Source organism: Heptranchias perlo, chromosome 9, assembly GCF_035084215.1.
Source record: "Heptranchias perlo isolate sHepPer1 chromosome 9, sHepPer1.hap1, whole genome shotgun sequence".
Lineage (NCBI taxonomy): Eukaryota > Metazoa > Chordata > Chondrichthyes > Hexanchiformes > Hexanchidae > Heptranchias > Heptranchias perlo.
The window spans coordinates 77973608-77993723 of NC_090333.1; the positions used below are offsets into that span (position 1 = coordinate 77973608).

General features: G+C 42.9%; 1 protein-coding gene across 6 annotated transcripts in view; it reads left to right on the forward strand.

Moving 5' to 3' along the window:
• fam20b (FAM20B glycosaminoglycan xylosylkinase) overlaps positions 1-20116 on the forward strand; it is a 206369-nt gene that overhangs the window by 136858 nt on the left and 49395 nt on the right. For 5 of the 6 annotated variants that reach the window (XM_067990780.1, XM_067990776.1, XM_067990781.1 and 2 more), the window contains one exon: positions 11084-11203. In XM_067990780.1, coding sequence (XP_067846881.1) covers positions 11084-11203 — 120 coding nt within the window. The remainder of the gene's footprint in view (positions 1-11083; positions 11204-20116) is intronic. The other variant, XM_067990782.1, reaches the window with a different exon arrangement.

Genomic DNA, 20116 nt, shown 5'->3' on the forward strand with positions numbered 1-20116 from the left:
AAAACTAATTGACGTCTTGCCCCCCTCCCTTCTAAAAATAGTTGTGGATGAAGAGCTCAGTGTGATCATCAGAAGTGGACAAAAGCCTGTTGAGTTCAAGTTCAAATCTTGAAAGGGCATTTTGAAAAGGAAACTGAATTGTAAAAATGTATCTGCAGTTATTCTTCAAATCACAGTTTTTTCAATGCTATGTGCAATTCATCAGACAACCTGGCTCAGATATGAAGATGATGTGGAGATGCCAGTGATGGACTGGGGTTGACAATTGTAAACAATTTTACAACACCAAGTTATAGTCCAACAAATTTATTTTAAATTAAATTCCACAAGCTTTCGGAGGCTTCCTCCTTCGTCGGGCGGATGGTGGAAATGATGGTGGAAATGATACTCAAAGGTAGTGATCTCAGGATTACTACCAGTGCCACGTGCTAGTGAATATAGGAACAGGAGAATAGACCAGATGAATGCATGGCTGCAGGGAAGGTGTAGGAGGGAGGGATTTAGATTCCTGGGACATTGGGACTGGTTCTGGGGAAGGTGGGACCTGTACAAGCGGGACGGGTTATACCCGAGCGGGACGGGTTATACCCGAGCAGGACCGGGACCGATGTCCTTGCGGGGGTGTTTGCTAGTGCTGTTGGGGAAGGTTTAAACTAGAATGGCAGGGGGATGGGAACCTGAGCAGGGAGACAGAGGAGGGGGAAACGAGGAGAGAAACAAAAGACAGAAAGGGAAGAAGCAATAGTGGAAGGCGGAGAAAACAAGGGCAAAAAACAAATAGGGCCATAGTGCAAAATAAAACTAAGATGACTAGACTTGTCTTTTTAAGACTGCTAAAGGCATTGTGTCTTAATGTGCATTCGCAATAAGCTAGATGAATTAACATCGCAGATAGATATTAATGGTTATGATATAGTTGCGATTACGGAGACAGGCTGCAGGGTGACCAAGGATGGGAGCTGAACATCCAGGGATATTCAATATTTAGGAAGGACAGGCAAAATGGGAAAGGAGGTGGGGTAGCGTTGTTAGTAAAGGAGGAAATCAATGCAATAGTGAGGAAGGATGTTGGCTTGGAAAATCACGATGTGGAATCTGTATGGGTGGAGCTAAGAAACACCAAGGGGCAGAAAATGTTGGTGCGGGTTGTCTGTAGGCCCCCAAACAGTAGTGGAGATGTGGGGGAGGGCATTAAACAGGAAATTAGAGACGCAGGCAAGAAGGGTACAACTCTAATCATGGGTGACTTTAATCTACATATAGATTGGTCAAACCAAATCAGCAATAATACTGTGGGCACGGAATTCCTAGAGAGTGTTCATGATAGTTTTCTAGACCAATACGTTGAGGAACCAACTAGAGAACAGGCGATCCTAGACTGGGTGTTGTGCAATGAGGAAGGATTAATTAACAGTCTTGTTGTGCGGGGTCCCTTGGGGAAGAGCTACCATAACATGATAGAATTCCTCATTAAGATGGAGAGTGAAGTAGTTGAATCTGCAACTGGGGTCCTGAATCTAAATAAAAGAAATTACGAAAGTATGAGGTGCGAGTTGGCTATGATAGATTGGGGAACTTTACTAAAAGGGATGACGGTGGACAGGCAATGGCTAATGTTTAAAGAATATTACAACAATTATTCATTCGTGTCTGGCGCAAAAATAAGACAGGAAAGGTGCCTCAACCATGGCTTATAAAAGAAATTAGGGATAGTATTGGATCCAAAGAGGAGTCATATAAAATTGCCAGAAAAAGCGGCAAGCCTGAAGATTGGGAGCAGTTCAGAATTCAGCAAAGGAGGACAAAGAGATTGATTAAGAGGGGAAAAATAGAGTATGAGAGTAAACTAGCAGGGAACATAAAAACTGACTGTAAAAGCTTCCATAAATATGTCAAGAGAAAAAGATTAGTGAAGATAAATGTAGGTCCCTTACAGTCAGAAATGGGGGAAATTATAATGGGGAACAAAGAAATGGCAGAACAATTAAACACATACTTTGCTTCTGTCTTCACAAAGGAGGACACAAATAACCTCCCAGAAATGTTAGGGAGCCAAGGGTCTAGTGAGAGGGAGGAACTGAAGGAAACCAGTATTAGTTTTTTTAAAAAGTGCTCGGGAAATTAATGGGGCTAAAGGCTGACAACTCTCCAGGGCCTGATAATCTCCATCCCAGAGTACTAAAGGAAGTGGCCCTGGAAATAGTGGATGCATTGGTGATCATCTTCCAAAATTCTATAGACTCTGGAACAGTTCCTTCAGACTGGAGGGTGGCAAATGTCACCCCACTATTGAAAAATGGAGGGAGAGAAAAAACAGGGAATTACAGACCAGTTAGCCTAACATCATTAGTGGGGAAATGCTAGAGTCTATTATAAAAGATATAACAGAACACTTGGAAGGCATTAACGGGATTGGACAAAGTCAGCATGGGTTTATGAAAGGGAAATCATGCTTAACAAATCCACTGGAGTTTTTTTGAGGATGTAACTAGTAGAATAGATAGAGGAGAACCAGTGGATGTGATGTATTTGTATTTTCAGAAGGCTTTTGATAAGGTCCCACACAAGAGGTTAGTGTGCAAAATTAACGCACATGGGATTGGGGGGAATATACTGGCATGGATTGAGAATTGGTTGATAGAGAGTAGGAATAAACGGGTCTTTTTCCTGGTGGCAGGCAGTGACTAGTGAGGTACCGCAGGGATCAGTACTTGGGCCTCAGCTATTTGCAATATATATCAATGATTTGGATGAGGGAACTAAATGTAACGTTTCCAAGTTTTCAGACGACACAAAGCCGGGGTGGAATGTGAGCTGTGAGGAGGATGCAAAGAGGTTCCAATGTGATTTAGACAAGTTGGGTGAGTGGGCAAGAACATGGCAGATGCAGTATAACGTGGATAAATGTGAGGTTATCCACTTTGGTTGTAAAAACAGAAAGGCAGATTATTATCTGAATGGTGATAGATTGGGAAAAGGGGAGGTGCAACGAGACCTGGGTGTCCTTGTACACCAGTCACTGAAAGCGAACATTCAGGTGCAGCAAGCAGTTGGGAAGGCGAATGGTATGTTGGCCTTCGTTGCAAGAGGATTTGAGTACAGGAGCAGGGATGTCTTACTGCAGTTATACAGGACCTTGGTGAGACCACATCTGGAGTATTGTGTGCAGTTTCGGTCTCCTTATCTGAGGAAGGATGTCCTTGCCATGGAGGGAGTGCAACGAAGGTTTACTGATTACTGGGATGGCAGCACTGACGTATGAGGAGAGATTGGGTTGACTGGGCCTATATGCACTAGAGTTTAGAAGAATGAGAGATGATCTCATCGAAACATATAAAATTCTAACAGGACTAGACAGACTAGATGCAGGGAGGATGTTCCCGATGGCAGGGCAGTCCAGAACCAGGGGTCACAGTCTCAGGATACGGGGTATGCCATTTAGAACCGAGATGAGGAGAAATTTCTTCACTCAGAGGGTGGTGAATCTGTGGAATTCTCTACCACAGAAGGCAGTGGAAGCCAAGTCATTAGATGTATTCAAGAAGGAGACAGATATATTTCTTAATGCTAAAGGGATCAAGGGATATGGGGAAAAAGCGAGAACAGGGTATTGAGTTAGACGATCAGCCATGATCATTTTGAATGGCGGATCAGGCCCAAAGGGCCGAATGGCCTACTCTTGCTCCAATTTTCTATGTTTTCTATGTTTACTGGAAAGTTTCTAATACTTTTAAGCTAATCATGTGTGGCAGCATTTGCACTTGTTTGTTGCGATTATATACAGGAGATGTTCAATAAATTGAATGATTTGCATATGTCCTTTTTACCCATAAGTTTACTTTTGCTCGAAATACACTTTTTTTTAAAAGTACTTTAAGGTACCTCTCCATAAAATCCTGTAGGTGATCTTCTTGTATGAAAAAGGCAAGTAAATATCCTTCCATGATATTAGCCAGAGGCATCCTTGGAACACACCCCTGTGTTAGCATTGGGGACATTGGCCAAGGGCATCCCCTGAAGCATGTTCTCTTTGTTAGCCTTGATGGCATTGTGTTTGATTTCAAACTGACTGTAAGCCAAGCACAGTAGAGATTATGGAGACTGGAGATAATCTGAAATAAAATTAAATACGTGGTTGTTAGTCCAAGGCATGGACAAGCTCCAGAAGATTCCCATAGGCAATGTCATTGTCCTTATCACATAGAAAATGGATCAAAATAAATTGATAAAAAGGGAGAAAATAGAATATGAACGTAAACTAGCAAGAAATTTAAAAACAGATTGTAAGAGCTTCTATAAGTATGTAAAAAGGAACAGAGTAGCAGAAGTAAACGTTGGTCCCTTAGAGGCTGAGACAGGAGAAATTATAATGGGGAATCAGGAAATGGTAGATGTGTTAAACAAATATTTTGAACCTGTCTTCACACTGGAAGTCACAAAAAGCATACCAGAAATAGTGGGGAACTAAGGGGCTAATGAGAGGGAGGAACTTAAAATAATTAATATCAGTAGAGAAAAAGTACTTGAGAAACCAATGGGACTAAAAGCCGATAAATCTCCTGGACCTGATGGCCTACATTCGATGGTTCTAAAAGAGGTAGCTGCAGAGATAGTGGATGCATTGGTTATGATCTTCCAAAATTCCTTAGATTCTTGAACGGTCCCAGCAGATTGGAAGGTAGCAAATGTAACCCCACTATTCAAGAAAGGAGGGAGAGAGAAAGCAGGGAACCACAGGCCAGTTAGCCTGACATCAGTTGTCGGGAAAATGCTGGAATCCATTATTAAGGAAGTGGTAACAGGACACTTAGAATGTCATAATTTGATTAGGCAGAGTCAACATGGTTTTATGAAAGGGAAATCGTGTTTGACAAATCTATTAGAGTTTTTTGAGGATGTAACCAGATAAAGAGGAACCAGTGGATGTAGTATATTTGTATTTTCAAAAGGCATTCTGTAAGGTGCCACATAAAATGTTGTTGAGCAATATAAGGGCTCATGGGGTTCGGGTAACATATTAGCATGGATAGAGGATTGGTTAACGGACAGAAAACAAAGTGTAGGGATAAAGGGGTCATTTTCAGGTTAGAATCATGGAAAATTTACGGCACAGAAGGAGGCCATTCGGCCCATCGTGTCCGCGCCGGCTGAGAAACTAACCATCCAGCCTAATCCTACTTTTCCGCATTTGGTCTGTAGCCCTGCCGGACATGGCTCTTCAGGTGCACATTCAGGTATTTTTTAAATGAGTTGAGGGTTTCTGCCTCTACCACCCTCTCAGACAGCGAGTTCCAGACCCCCATCACCCTCTGGGTGAAAAAATTTTCCTCAGTTCTGCTCTAATCCTTCCACCAATCACTTTCAATCTATGCCCCCTGGTTATTGACCCCCTCCACTAAGGGAAATAGGTCCTTCTTATCCACTCTATCTAGGCCCTTCATAATTTTGTACACCTCAATCAAATCACCTCTCAGCCTCCTCTGTTCCAAGGAAAACAACCCCAGCCTGTGCAATCTGTCATCATAGCTAAAATTCTCCAGTCCTGGCAACATCCTCGTAAATCTCCTCTGCATCCTCTCTGGTGCAATTACATCCTTCCTGTAACGTGATGGCCAGAACTGTGCGCAGTACTCAAGCTGCGGCCTAACTCGTGTTTTATGCAGTTCCAGCATATTATCCCTGCTTTTATATTCTATGCCTCGGCTAACAAAGGAAAGCATTCCATATGCCGCTTTAACCACCTTATCTCCCTGTCCTGCTACCTTCAGGGATCTGTGGACATGTACTCCAAGGTCCCTCACTTAGAGTCATAGTCATAGAGTTATACAGCACGGATAGAGGCCCTTCGGCCCATCGTGTCCGCGCCGGCCATCAAGCGCTGTCTACTCTAATCCCATATTCCAGCATTTGGTCCGTAGCCTTGTATGCTGTGGCATTTCAAGTGCTCATCCAAATGCTTCTTGAATGTTGAGGGTTCCTGCCTCCACAACCCTTTCAGGCAGTGAGTTCCAGACTCCAACCACCCTCTGGGTGAAAAAGTTCTTTCTCAAATCCCCTCTAAACCTCCCGCCTTTTACCTTGAATCTATGTCCCCTTGTTATAGAACCCTCAACGAAGGGAAAAAGCTCCTTAGTATCCATCCTATCTGTGCCCCTCATAATTTTGTACACCTCAATCATGTCCCCCCTCAGCCTCCTCTGCTCCAAGGAAAACAAACCCAATCTTCCCAGTCTCTCTTCATAGCTGAAGCGCTCCAGCCCTGGTAACATCCTGGTGAATCTCCTCTGCACCCTCTCCAAAGCGATCACATCCTTCCTGTAGTGTGGCGACCAGAACTGCACACAGTACTCCAACTGTGGCCTAACCAGTGTTTTATACAGCTCCATCATAACCTCCTTGCTCTTATATTCTATGCCTCGGCTAATAAAGGCAAGTATCCCATATGCCTTCTTTACCACCTTATCTACCTGTTCCGCCGTCTTCAGGGATCTGTGAACTTGCACACCAAGATCTCTCTGACCCTCTGTCTTGCCGAGGGTCCTCCCATTCATTGTGTATTCCCTTGCCTTGTTAGTCCCTCCAAAGTGCATCACCTCGCACTTTTCCGGGTTAAATTCCATTTGCCACTGTTCCGCCCATCTGACCAACCCATCTATATCGTCCTGCAGACTGAGGCTATCCTCCTCGCTATTTACCACCCTACCAATTTTTGTATCATCAGCGAACTTACTGATCATACCTTTTACATTCATATCCAAGTCATTAATGTAGACCACAAACAGCAAGGGACCCAGCACCGATCCCTGTGGTACCCCACTGGCCACAGGCTTCCAGTCACAAAAACAATAGTCACAAAAACAATCTTCGACCATCACCCTCTGCCTTCTGCCACTAAGCCAGTTTTGTATCCAAAGTGCCAAGGCACCCTGGATTCCATGGGCTCGTACCTTCTTGACCAGTCTCCTGTGGGGGACTTTATCGAAGGCCTTACTGAAATCCATGTATACCACATCCACTGCGTTACCCTCATCCACACGCCTAGTCACCCCCTCAAAAAATTCAATCAAATTAGTCAGACATGATCTTCCCTTGACAAAGCCATGTTGACTATCCCTGATTAATCCTTGCTTCTCCAAGTGGAGACTAATTTTGTCCTTCAGAATTTTTTCCAATAATTTTCCTACCACTGATGTTAGGCTCACTGGCCTGTAGTTCCCCGGTTTTTCCCTACTCCCCTTTTTGAATAATGGTACTACATTAGCGGTTCTCCAGTCCTCTGGCACATCCCCTGTGGCCAGAGAGGTTCTGAATATATGTGTTAGCTCTTCTGCTATACCTTTCAGTATCCTCCCATTTATTGTGTATTCCCTTGCCTTGTTTGCTCTCCCCAAATGCATAACCTCACACTTCTCTGGATTGAACTCCATTTGCCACTTTTCTGCCCATCTGACCAGTCCATTGATATCTTCCTGCAGTCTACAGCTTTCCTCCTCACCATCAACCGCACAGCCTATCTTTGTATCATCCGCAAATTTCTTAATCATGCCTCCTACATTTAAGTCCAATCGTTAATGTTTACCACAAAAAGCAAAGGACCTAGTACCGAGCCCTGTGGCACCCCATTGGAAACGGTCTTCCAGTCGCAAAAACTCCCGTTGACCATTGCCCTTTGCTTCCTGCCACTGAGTCCATTTTGGATCCAATTTGCCACATTCCCTTGGTTCCCATGGGCCTTTACTTTTTTCACCAATCTGCCATATGGGACCCTGTCAAAAGCCTTGCTAAAATCCAAGTCGACTACATCAATTGCACGACCCTCATAGATCCTCCATGTCACCTCCTCGAAAAATTCAATCAAGTTGGTAAGACACGACCTCTCCTTAACAAATCTGTGCTGACTGTCCTTGATTAGTCCATGCCTTTCTAAGTGACAGTTTATCCTGTCCCTCAGAATTGATTCCAATAATTTGCCCACCACTGAGGTTAGGCTGATTGGCCTGTAATTACTCGTTCTATCCTTCGCTCCCTTTTTAAATAACAGGTTGGCAGGCTATACGTAACTATTGTGGTGCCGCAAGGATCGGTGCTTGTGCCTCAGCTATTTACAATCTATATCAATGACATGGATGAAGGGACTGAGTTTAATATATCCAAGTTTGCTGACGATACAAAGCTAGGTGGGAAAGTAAGCTGTGAGGAGGACACAGAGTCTGCAAAGGGGTGTGGACAGGTTAAGTGAATGGGCAAGAAGGTGGCAGATGGAGTATAATGTGGGGAAATGTGAGATTATTCACTTTGGTAGGAACAATAAAAAAACAGAATATTTTTTAAATGGTGAGAAACTAGTAAATGTTGATATTCAGAGACTTGGGTGATCTCATACAAGAAACACAAAAAATTAGAATGCAGGTACAGCAAGCAGTTCGGAAAGCATATGGCATGTTGGCCTTTATTGCAAGGGGGTTGGAGTACAAGAGTAAGGAAGTCTTACTACAATTGTGCAGGGCTTTGGTGAAACCTCACCTGGAGTACTGCGTACAGGTTTGGCCTCCTTATCTAAGGAAGGATATACTTACCTTAGAGGTAGTGCAGTGAAGGTTTACTAGATTAATTCCTGGGATGAGAGGGTTGTCCTATGACAAGAGGTTGAGTAGAATGGGCCTATACTTTCGAGTTGAGAAGGAGAGGTGATCTCATTGAAACACATAAGATTCTGAGGGGGTTTGACAGGGTAGATGCCGAGGGGTTGTTTCCTCTGGCTGGCAAGTCTAGAACTAGGGGGCATAGTCGCAGGATAAGGCGTCAGCCATTTAAGACTGAGGAGGAATTTCTGCACTGAGGGTTGTGAATCTTTGGAATTCACTACTTCAGTGGGTGGTGGATGCTGAGTCGTTGAGTATATTCAAGGCTGAGATAGATAGATTTTTGAACTCTAGGGGAATCAAGGGATATGGGGATCGGGCAGGAAAGTGGAGTTGAGATCAAAGATCAACCATGATCTGATTGAATGGCGGAGCAGGTTCGAGGGACCACATGGCCTACTCCTGCTCCTATTTTTTATGATCTTATGTTCTTCTCCACAAAGTTCTATGAAGAAGCTTTTCAAAGAGGTTTGTTTTGAAAGCAAATGAAATCTATCAAAAGGAATAAAAAGACCCGTAGGGCTGGATACTTAATGTACAAAATAGTGATTTCTGGAATTACCTTCATGATTAATCGCTTGAATATGATGGATATTTGTTTATTTTATTAAACGCCAAAACAGCGTGTTAATTCTGGTTGTATTGAGCAGTGGCATATGGCATATCCATTCAGTATTATAGAAAGTCCAAATAGAGTGGATATCTCTCAAAATATTTGGTAATTATTACCACTGTAGTAGTAAGACCAGCTGTTGTGATAAAGCTGTAAAACTTGCAATGGATAAACTTGAGAATGTTGGAATAAATTCAGATTAATTTTATAGAAATGTTGTACTTTTAAGATGTCCATTAAAGTTGCCTTTCATACATGACAGTCCACTGTAGAGATTTTTACTACAATATCGTCCAATGTAAACGGTAAAAGATGATTCAGTGTCATTGTCTGCTTTACTGTTGGGTGAAAGAAAGAACTTGTATTTATATAGTGCATTTCATGTCCTCAGGATATCTCAAAGCGTTTCACAGACAATTGATTTTTTTTTTGAAGCGTTGTTATTGCTGTCATTTTGTAGGCAAGCATAGCAGCTAATTTGCAACAGCAAGGACTCACTTAAAAAAACAATGAGATGAATGATCTAATCTGTTTTAGTGGTGTTGGTTGAGAGATGAATTTGGCCAGGACATTGGGAGAAATCCCTGCTTCTCCTTGAATTGATCCACGGGACCTTTGGTCGCTTTGGCCTCACACTCTGAAATTCTCTCTATAAACCTCGCCTCCTTTAAGATCCTCCATAAAACTCACTTATTTGACCAAGCTTTTAGTCACCCTACCCAATCTCCCTCCCTTGACCGCGTCCATTTTGCGGTATAGCTCCTTAAATCACAGTGCGATATTTTTCTATGTTAAAGGCCCTATAGAAATGCAAATTTTTTTTTTACATCCACCTGAACAGGCAGAAGGGACATTGGCCTATCTTATCAATCTCACGTTGTTGCCTCCAACAATGCAAAACTCCCTCAGTGCAACACTGAAGTGCAAGCCTAAATTTATTTGCTGAAGTTCTGGAATGGGGCTCAAGCCCACAATTTTCTCTGAGTTGGAAGTGCTATCACTGAACCAAACTGACCAAAAGACAGGATCCTTAAGTCAAGATCCATGAATACCAACGCACTTCGCCAAAACGATCTTATTCTGCCTCATCAGAGATGAACTGTCATGATACATTGCAGTACCAGTTAACTCAAATTTTATTGACACAACCATGTGTGGTATAGATGTGTTTTACCTTGTTAGTTTCCTTCATGAAAGTGTATGGTGTGTCTGACCGTGTGCTCTTTCCATATGTTTCCCCAGTGGAGGGAGCAAATGAGTTAGATGGCTGCTGGGTGTCAGTGTCTGCTTTTATGGATAGAGTTGGTCCAGTAGCTCCTTGTGCTGGATCAGTAGATTTCCTAGCAACTGCAGGCACCGTGGGTATTTCTGGGTGGTCCCTCATTCATCCATAGAAACATAAAAATTTATAATACAGAACGTGCCCATTTACCAAATGCTCTCCATTGCAACTCACTCACTGAACCTTTCGGAGTGGCTGCATCTGTCCTCATTCTTGCATGTAGCAGGGTGCGTAGAAATTAGTGAATCAGGGTTGAGATTCGGTGGTTCTTTGGCATGTAAAGGGTTGATGAATAATGTATTTTAGAATGCTGGCAGTCAGCCACCCTTTGAAACAGCATACAGGCAAAACATTCTCTTGAGGGCCACATTTTTGCTGACCAATTGGAGATTATCTCCTCTTGGGAAGAATCATTTTTAAAGCTGTATTTTTAAACTGCCTTTTCACAGGATGCATTTTAAAAGAACTAATAAGCTATAGTCCATAATATAACAAATTGTTGAAGTTTATTTCCTTTTTAATTATTCCTTTTTGCTTTTATTTTAGGTACAGCAGGGATTATGTGGTGGAAGGGGAGCCATACGCTGGTTATGACAGACACAATGCTGAAGTATCTGCTTTTCATCTGGATCGGTACTGCACATACAGCATGTTTTTGGGACAAGGGTAGTACAAGAACTGAGAAGTGTGCTAGCATTCTGCTGATATTTTACGCACGTTAATGCCAAAAGCATAATGTAAAGCTGTTAGTGTGGACCACTCTTAACATAAATGAGGCTGCCTCTGGAAGATTTGCCACAAGTGTAATATCTGTGTGACTTTTTTATAGTACACATATAGCCTGTTTCATCAATATTCAAATTGAGAATGTTTCAACTTCACTTTTTCTCAATCAGTGGAATACTAAATGCAGTCAGAGGCCTGTAAGCAGTTCTTTGTACATGTGCTTTCATAGTCTGAGCTCGCACCCCTCTATGCTGCAATAATGTGAGTAAATATTGTAACTCCCATTTCCTGCTGCTCAGTGCTGTTGATGCTGTATTAATGTATAAGTATTAATAAGGGGAAACACTCTGCCTCTGATACTTCATCTTAATAAGATCACTAAAATTCCCTAGTTGTTCAGGGATTTAATGTGAAATTTAGTTGCATTGTTCACCTCTTTGACCACAATAACATATTTATGAGTTACACATTTGCAAAGGTAATTTTTCTTAATTGGCATACAACATTCATTTTGAGGAGTTTCAAATATTTTGATGTATATCCAGCTACGTTAAAGTTGGTCTTTATCCACCATGTACATATTGTGAGCTAACGTGCTGCATTTTTTAAAGATCCTAACTATAACCTTCCAAAGTTCTCTTGATTCAGGAACCGTTCCTTTAGATTGGAAAATTGCACATGTCACTCCATTATTTAAGAAAGGTGAGAGAGGGAAACCAGGGAATTATTGACCAGTTGGCATAACATTTGTTGTCTGGAAATTACTAGTCTATAATTAAGGATAGAATGACTGAGCACACTGAAAATTTTCAGCTGATCGGAGAGAGCCAGCATGGATTTGTAAAGGGTAGGTCATGCCTAACGAACCTGATTGAATTTTTTTGAAGAGGTGACTAAAGTAGTGGACAGGGGAATGTCTCTTGATGTTGTTTATATGGACTTCCAGAAGGCTTTCGACAAAGTCCCTCATAAAGAGATTGTTAGTTAAAGTTGAAGCTCATGGAATTGAGGGCAAATTATTGACCTGGTTAGGAAATTGGCTGAGCAGCAAGAGAGAGAGAAGGGATAATGGACAGGTACTCAAATTGGCAGGATGTGACTAGTGGTGCACCACAGGGATCTGTGTTGGGGCCTCAATTATTCACTATTTATTAATGATTTAGATGACGGGATAGACAGCCACATATCCAAGTTTGCCGATGACATAGATAGGCATTATTGTAAGCAGTGTAGATAGAAGTATAAAATTAGAGAGATAGATTAAGTGAATGGGCAAAACTGGCAAATGGATTTCAATGTAGGCAAGTGTGAGATCATCCACTTTGGACCTAAAAAGGATAGATCAGAGTACATCCTAAATGGTGAAAAGCTCGAAACAATGGAGGTCCAAAGAGACTTAAGGGTCCTTGTACATAGATCATTAAAATATCATGGACAGAAAATAATCAAAAAAGTTAATGCAACGCTAGCCTTTATATCTAGAGAACTAGAATAGAGGGGAGAAGTTGTGCTACAGCTATACAGTTAGACCACACCTGGAGTACTGTGTTCAGTTCTGGGCACTGCACTTTAGGAAGGATATATGGACCGTGGAGTGTAGATTTACTAGAATTTTTTATTCGTTCATGGGATGTGGGCGTCGCTGGCAAGGCCAGCATTTATTGCCCATTCCTAATTGCCGTTGAGAAGGTGATGGTGAGCTGCCTTCTTGAACCGCTGCAGTCCATGTGGTGAAGGTTCTCCCACAATGCTGTTAGGTAGGGAGTTCCAGGATTTTGACCCAGCGACGATGAAGGAACGGCGATATATTTCCAAATCGGGATGGTGTGTGACTTGGAGGGGAACATGCAGGTGCTGTTGTTCCTATGTTCTTGCTGCCTTTGTCCTTCTAGGTGATAGAGGTCGCGGGTTTGGGAGGTGCTGTCGAAGAAGCCTTGGTGAGTTGCTGCAGTGCATCCTGTGGATGGTACACATACCTAGCACAAAGGAAGATGGTAGTGGTTGTTGGAGGCCAATCATCTCAGCCCCAGGACATTGCTGCAGGAGTTCCTCAGGGCAGTGTCCTCAGCCCAACCATCTTCAGCTGCTTCATCAATGACCTTCCCTACATCATCAGGTCAGAAATGGGGATGTTCACTGATAATTGCACAGTGTTCATTTCCATTCGCAACCCCTCAGATGATGAAGCAGTCCGTGTCCGCATGCAGCAAGACCTGAACAACATCCAGGCTTGGGTTGATAAGTGGCAAGTAACATTCGGGCCAGACAAGTGTCTGGGAATGACTATCTCTAACAAGAGAGAGTCTAACCACCTCCCCTTCATATTCAACGGCATTACCATCGCCAGATCCCCCGCGATCAACATCCTGTGGGTCACCATTGACCAGAAACTTAACTGGACCAGCCACATAAATACTGTGGCTACAAGAGCAGGTCAGAGGCTGGGTATTCTGCGGCAAGTGACTCACCTCCTGACTCCCCAAAGCCTTTCCACCATCTACAAGGCACAAGTCAGGAGTGTGATGGAATGTTCTCCACTTGCCTAGATGAGTGCAGCTCCAACAACACTCAAGAAGCTCAACACCATCCAGGACAAAGCAGCCTGCTTGATTGGCACCCTAATGATACCTGGACTCCAAGGGTTAAATTTACGAGGAGAGATTACACAAACTAGGGCTGTATTCCCTGGAATTTAGAAGATTGAGAGGTGATTTGATCGAAGTTTTTAAAACATTAAGGGGAACTGATAGGGAGTTGATAGAGAGAAACTATTTCTGCTGTTTGGGGAGTCTAGGACTAGGGGACATAGCCTAAAAATTAGAGCTCAGACTTTCAGCAGTGAAGTGAGGAAACACTTCTACACACAAAGGGTGGTAGAAGTTTGGAACTCTTCCGCAAATGGGAGTTGATGCTAGCTCAATTGTTCATTTTAAATCTGAGATTGATAGATTCTTGTTAACCAAGGGTATTAGGGATATGGGATTAAGGCAGGTATTTGGAGTTAGGACACAGATCAGTCATGATCTCATTGAATGGCAGAACAGGCTTGAGGGGATAAATGGCCTACACCTGTTCCTATCCCAGGTGTGATGTGGAGATGCCAGTGATGGACTGGGGTGGACAAATGTAAGGAATCTTACAACACCAGGTTATAGTCCAACAAATTTATTTTAAAATCACAAGCTTTCGGAGATTATCCCCTTCGTCAGATGAATGAGTGAAAAGGTTCTCAAATCGCATATCTTATACTATGTTGGGACAGCATCACACCAATCAAAAGGTGTCGTTGTTATTCAAACAGGCCAGTCACGGAGAACAGCACGTCCCAGTACACTGGATATACATTGTGTCGATTACACAGGCAGGCAGAAAGAAACTCAAAATGGCAGAGAGAGAGAGAGAGAGAATATTAAAAAACATATAATTTTTTTCCCCCTTTTTGCTGGTGGGGTTACGTGTAGCGTGACATGAACCCAAGATCCCGGTTGAGGCCGTCCTCATGGGTGCGGAACTTGGCTATCAACTTCTGCTCGACGATTTTGCGTTGTCGTGTGTCTCGAAGGCCGCCTTGGAGAACGCTTACCCGAAGATCGGTGGCTGAATGTCCTTGACTGCTAAAGTGTTCCCCGACTGGGAGGGAACCCTCCTGTCTGGCGATTGTTGCGCGGTGTCCGTTCATCCGTTGTCGCAGTGTCTGCATGGTCTCGCCAATGTACCATGCTTTCCTGCAACGTATGAGGTAGACAACGTTGGCCGAGTCACAGGAGTATGAACCATGTACCTGGTGGGTGGTGTCCTCTCGTGTGATGGTGGTATCCGTGTCGATGATCTGGCATGTCTTGCAGAGGTTGCCGTGGCAGGGTTGTGTGGTGTCGTGGACGCTGTTCTCCTGAAAACTGGGTAACTTGCTGCGAACTATGGTCTGTTTGAGTACCCTTCGTCGTCCAGTACTTCCCTGGAGCGGAGAAACTGCACCATGTTCTCCGCAGCCTTCAACATGTCATCGATGACGACGAACATCTCGCTAAGGCCATCCCCACGCCTCCACTGCTCGCCTTTAAACAGCCACCCAACCTCAAACAGACCATCGTTCGCTAAGGCCATCCCCACGCCTCCACTGCTCGCCTTTAAACAGCCACCCAACCTCAAACAGACCATCGTTCGCAGCAAGTTACCCAGTTTTCAGGAGAACAGCGTCCACGACACCACACAACCCTGCCACGGCAACCTCTGCAAGACATGCCAGATCATCGACACGGATACCACCATCACACGAGAGGACACCACCCACCAGGTACATGGTTCATACTCCTGTGACTCGGCCAACGTTGTCTACCTCATACGTTGTAGGAAAGGATGCCCCGGAGCATGGTGCATTGGCGAGACCATGCAGACACTGCGACAACGGATGAACGGACACCGCGCAACAATCGCCAGACAGGAGGGTTCCCTCCCAGTCGGGGAACACTTTAGCAGTCAAGGACATTCAGCCACCGATCTTCGGGTAAGTGTTCTCCAAGGCGGCCTTCGAGACACACGACAACGCAAAATCGTCGAGCAGAAGTTGATAGCCAAGTTCCGCACCCATGAGGACGGCCTCAACCGGGATCTTGGGTTCATGTCACGCTACACGTAACCCCACCAGCAAAAAGGGGGAAAAAAATTATATGTTTTTCAATATTCTCTCTCTCTCTCTCTGCCATTTTGAGTTTCTTTCTGCCTGCCTGTGTAATCGACACAATGTATATCCAGTGTACTGGGACGTGCTGTTCTCCGTGACTGGCCTGTTTGAATAACAACGACACCTTTTGATTGGTGTGATGCTGTCCCAACATAGTATAAGATATGCGATTTGAGAACCTTTTCACTCATTCATCTGACGAAGGGGATAATCTCCGAAAGCTTGTGATTTTAAAATAAATTTGTTGGACTATAACCTGGTGTTGTAAGATTCCTTACATTTATCCCAGGTATGAAATTTCACTTAAATCATCATCTTACTCTGTGTGGACATTAATTCAGGTCTACTTTTCAGACAACAAATCTCATTTGAGAAAAGCTGACAACGTGTGTACAGTCAATCACTTTCTGCTAAAAAAAACTTTGTTATTTGAATAATTTAAAAAAACTTTAGACTATGTGAATTGGTTTGTGTTCGGTTTCTTAACTGGAACCAGTGCTAAGAGTCCACTTGTATTGTTGAACTTAACAAGTTTACTGCAGAAAAATTCATACTGTTTGTGATCAGTGTAAACTCTGAAAGCATCAGGTGCGATTTCTGAGAAGTTGAGTCAATTTTCAAATGAGCAAAGTTTTGAATTCGACAGCTTTGCTTAATTTGTCCTCTTTAAGGATAGAAACATAAAATCTCTTTTTGTTGGTGCTAAACAGAAAATACACATATTGCCCATGTTGCAAGGGAAAAATAGCAATTTGTAATTTATTTTTGTTTTTATGTAGTTTGTTTAAGATTCAGGCCCAGTAGGCATATTAATCAGAGTGGCTGCCCACTCCCAAATGTTCAGTGGAAAAAAATCTAGGATAATACCCTGCTTTTTGTGTGTTTGCAAGATGGAAAGGAACATTCAGTACTCAAAGTGCTCACATCTTTGGAGATGAAACTTTCATTTTAAGGTTCTCATTGGAAGGGGAGGTGTGAACCATTTGAACTTTGCAACATTTAATTTGGTAAATGTGTAGCAGAAATAAGGACTGTATGTTCTAAATGGCAAACAAACTATTAACCTGAGGGATTAAATCAGCAACTGTTGCAAATTTTCAGGCAACGGATTTTGATTAGTCTGCCTGTTCTATAGCGTTTTAAATAAAAACAAATTGCTTTCATAGCATCATAGAAGGTACAGCACAGGAGTAGGCCATTCGGCTCATCGTACCTGTGCTGGCTGTTTGATAGATCTATCCAATTGGGCCCATTCCCCTGCTCTTTCCCCATTGCCCTGTAATTTTTTTCCATTCAAATATTTATCCAATTCTCTTTTGAAAGTTATTATTGAATCTGCTTCCACCAACCTTTCAGGCAGTGCATTCCAGATCATTACAACTTGCTGCTTCAAAAATGTTTCCTCATGTTGCCTCTGGCTCTTTTGCCGATCGCTATAAATCTGTATCCTCTGGTTACCGACCCTTCTGCCACTGGAAACAGTTTCCCCTTATTTACTCTTTCAAAACTGTTAATGATTTTGAACACCTCTATCAAATCTCCCCTTAACCTTCTCTTCCCTAAGCAGAACAACCGTACCTTCTCCAATATCTCCACATAACTGATTTCTCTCATCCCTGGTACCATTCCAGTAAATCTCTCTGCACCCTCTCTAAGGCCTTGACATCCTTCCTAAACTCTGGTGCCTCGAATTGAACACAATACTCCAGCTGAGGCCTAACCAGTGTTTTGTAAAAGTTTAGTGTAACTTCCTTGCTTTTGTACTCTTTGCCTCTATTAATAAAGCCAAGGACCTCATATGCTTTTATAACAGCCATATGAACTTGTCCTGCCACCTTCAAAGATTTGTGTATGTGCACCCCAGGCCTCTTTGTTCCTGTACCCCTTTAAAATTGTTTAGTTTAATTGTTTATTTAGTTTATATTGCCTCTCCTCATTCTTCCCACCAAAATGTATCACTTCACACTTCTCTGCATTAAATTTCATCTGCCATGTGTCTGCCCATCTCACCAGTCTGTCCTCTTGAAGTCTGTTACTATCCTCCACATTGTTTACTACATTTGAGTATCATGTCATCTGCAAACTTCGAAATTCTACCCTTTATACCCAAGCCCAGGTCATTAATATATCTCAAAAAGAGCTGTAGTCCTAATACTGATCCCTTGGAAACACCACTGTATACTCCCCTGCTGTCAGAAAAACAACCGTTCACCACTACTCTTTGCTTTCTGTTCCTTAGCCAATTTTGTATCCACGCTGCCACTGTCGCTTTAATTTCATGGGCTTCGATTTTGCTAATAAGTCTATTATGTGGTACTTCATCAAATGCCTTTTTGAAAGTCCATATATACAACATCATATGCACTACCCTCATCAACTCTCTCCATTACTTCATCAGAGAACTCAATCAAGTTAGTCAAACACACTTTTTCTTCAACAAATCCGTGCTGATTTTCATTTATTAGCCTATACTTTTGCAAGTGCCAATTAATTTTGACCCGGATTATGGTCTCTAAAAGTTTCCCCACCACTGACGTTAGGCTGACTGGCCTGTAATTGCTGGGTTTATCCCTCTCCCCTTTTTTGAACAGGGGTGTGACATTTGCAATCTTCCAGTCCTCTGGCACTGACCCCATATCTAAGGAGGATTGGCAGATTGTAGCGAGTCTCCACAATTTCCACCCTTATTTCCCTCAGTAACTTAAGATGCATCCCACCTGGACTGGGAGACTTTTCTACTTTGTGTACTGCCAATCTTTTAAGTACCTCCTTTGTCTATGTTTTTCTTATCCAATATCGCTACTACCTCCTCCTTTGCTGCTACAGTGCCAGCATCCTCTTCTATGGTGAAGATGGCTGCAAAGTATTCATTTAGTACCTTAACCATGCCCTCTGCCTCCACAAGAAGATCTCCTTTGTTGTCCCTAATCGGTTCCATCCTTCCTTTGACTATCCTTTTACTATTTTTATATGTTTATAAAAGACATTTGGGTTCCCTTTTATGTTCGCCACTAATCTATTCTCATACTCTCTCTTTGCCCCTCTTATTCCCTTTTCTAGATCTCCTTTGTACTTTCTGTGTTTAGCCTGGTTCCCTACTGTATTAATGACCTTACATTTGTCACAAGCCTCCTTTTTCTGTTTCATTTTAATCTCTATATCTTTAGTCATCCTGGGAGCTTTAGCTTTGGATGCCCTTTTTCCTTTCCATGTGTCTACTCTGTACCTGAACCAACTCCTCCTTGAAAACCTCCCATTGTTCAATTACTGTTTTGCCTGCCATCTGGGCCCAGATCCCTTTTTATTTCACTGAAATTAGCCCTCCTTCAGTTAAGTATTGTTATGCTTGATTGTCCCTTGTCCTTTTCCATAACTATTCTAAACCTAATTATATTATGATCACTGTTCCCCAAGTGCTGCCCCACTTTATTTTCCAGAACTAGATCCAGCACCGTTTCCTTCCTTGGGCTAGAAAAACACTGTTCCAAAAAGTTCTCTTGTATGCATTTCAGGAATTCCTCCCCCTCTTTGCCCTTTATACTGTTACTATCCCAGTCTATATTGGGATAATTGAAGTCCCCCATTATCACTACTCACTTTAGTTCTTGCATTTTTCTGTAATTTGCCTGTAAATTTGCTCCTCTATCTCCTTCCCATGATTTGGTGGCCTGCAGTATATACCCAGTAGTGTAATATCTCCTCTACTGTTCTTTAATTCTAACTAAATAGATTCTGTCATTGACCCCTCAACTACATCATCCCTTTCCAGTGCTATAATAGTTTCTTTGATCAATACAGCGCACCCCCCCCCCCCACCCTTTCCTTCCCTATCTTTCCTGAATACCTTGTAGCCAGGAATATTAGGTACCCAATCCTGCCCTTCTTTGAGCCAGGCCTCTGTTATTGCCAGCATATCATAGTCCCATTTGGCAACTTGAGCCTGCAGCTCACCAACCTTATTTACCGCGCTACGTGCATTTACGCACGTGCACTCCAATCTCATCTTAGACTGCCTCGCATTTGCCCCTGATTTTCCCTCCTATTTCTGAACTCTAGTGCTATTTGTCCCTCCTAGTCCTCTATGCACCTTGTTTCTCCTCCCTTGTTTCATCCTGGTGTCCTGCCAAATCCGTTTAAAACCTCCACCACAGCGCTAGTTAAGCTCCCCGCGA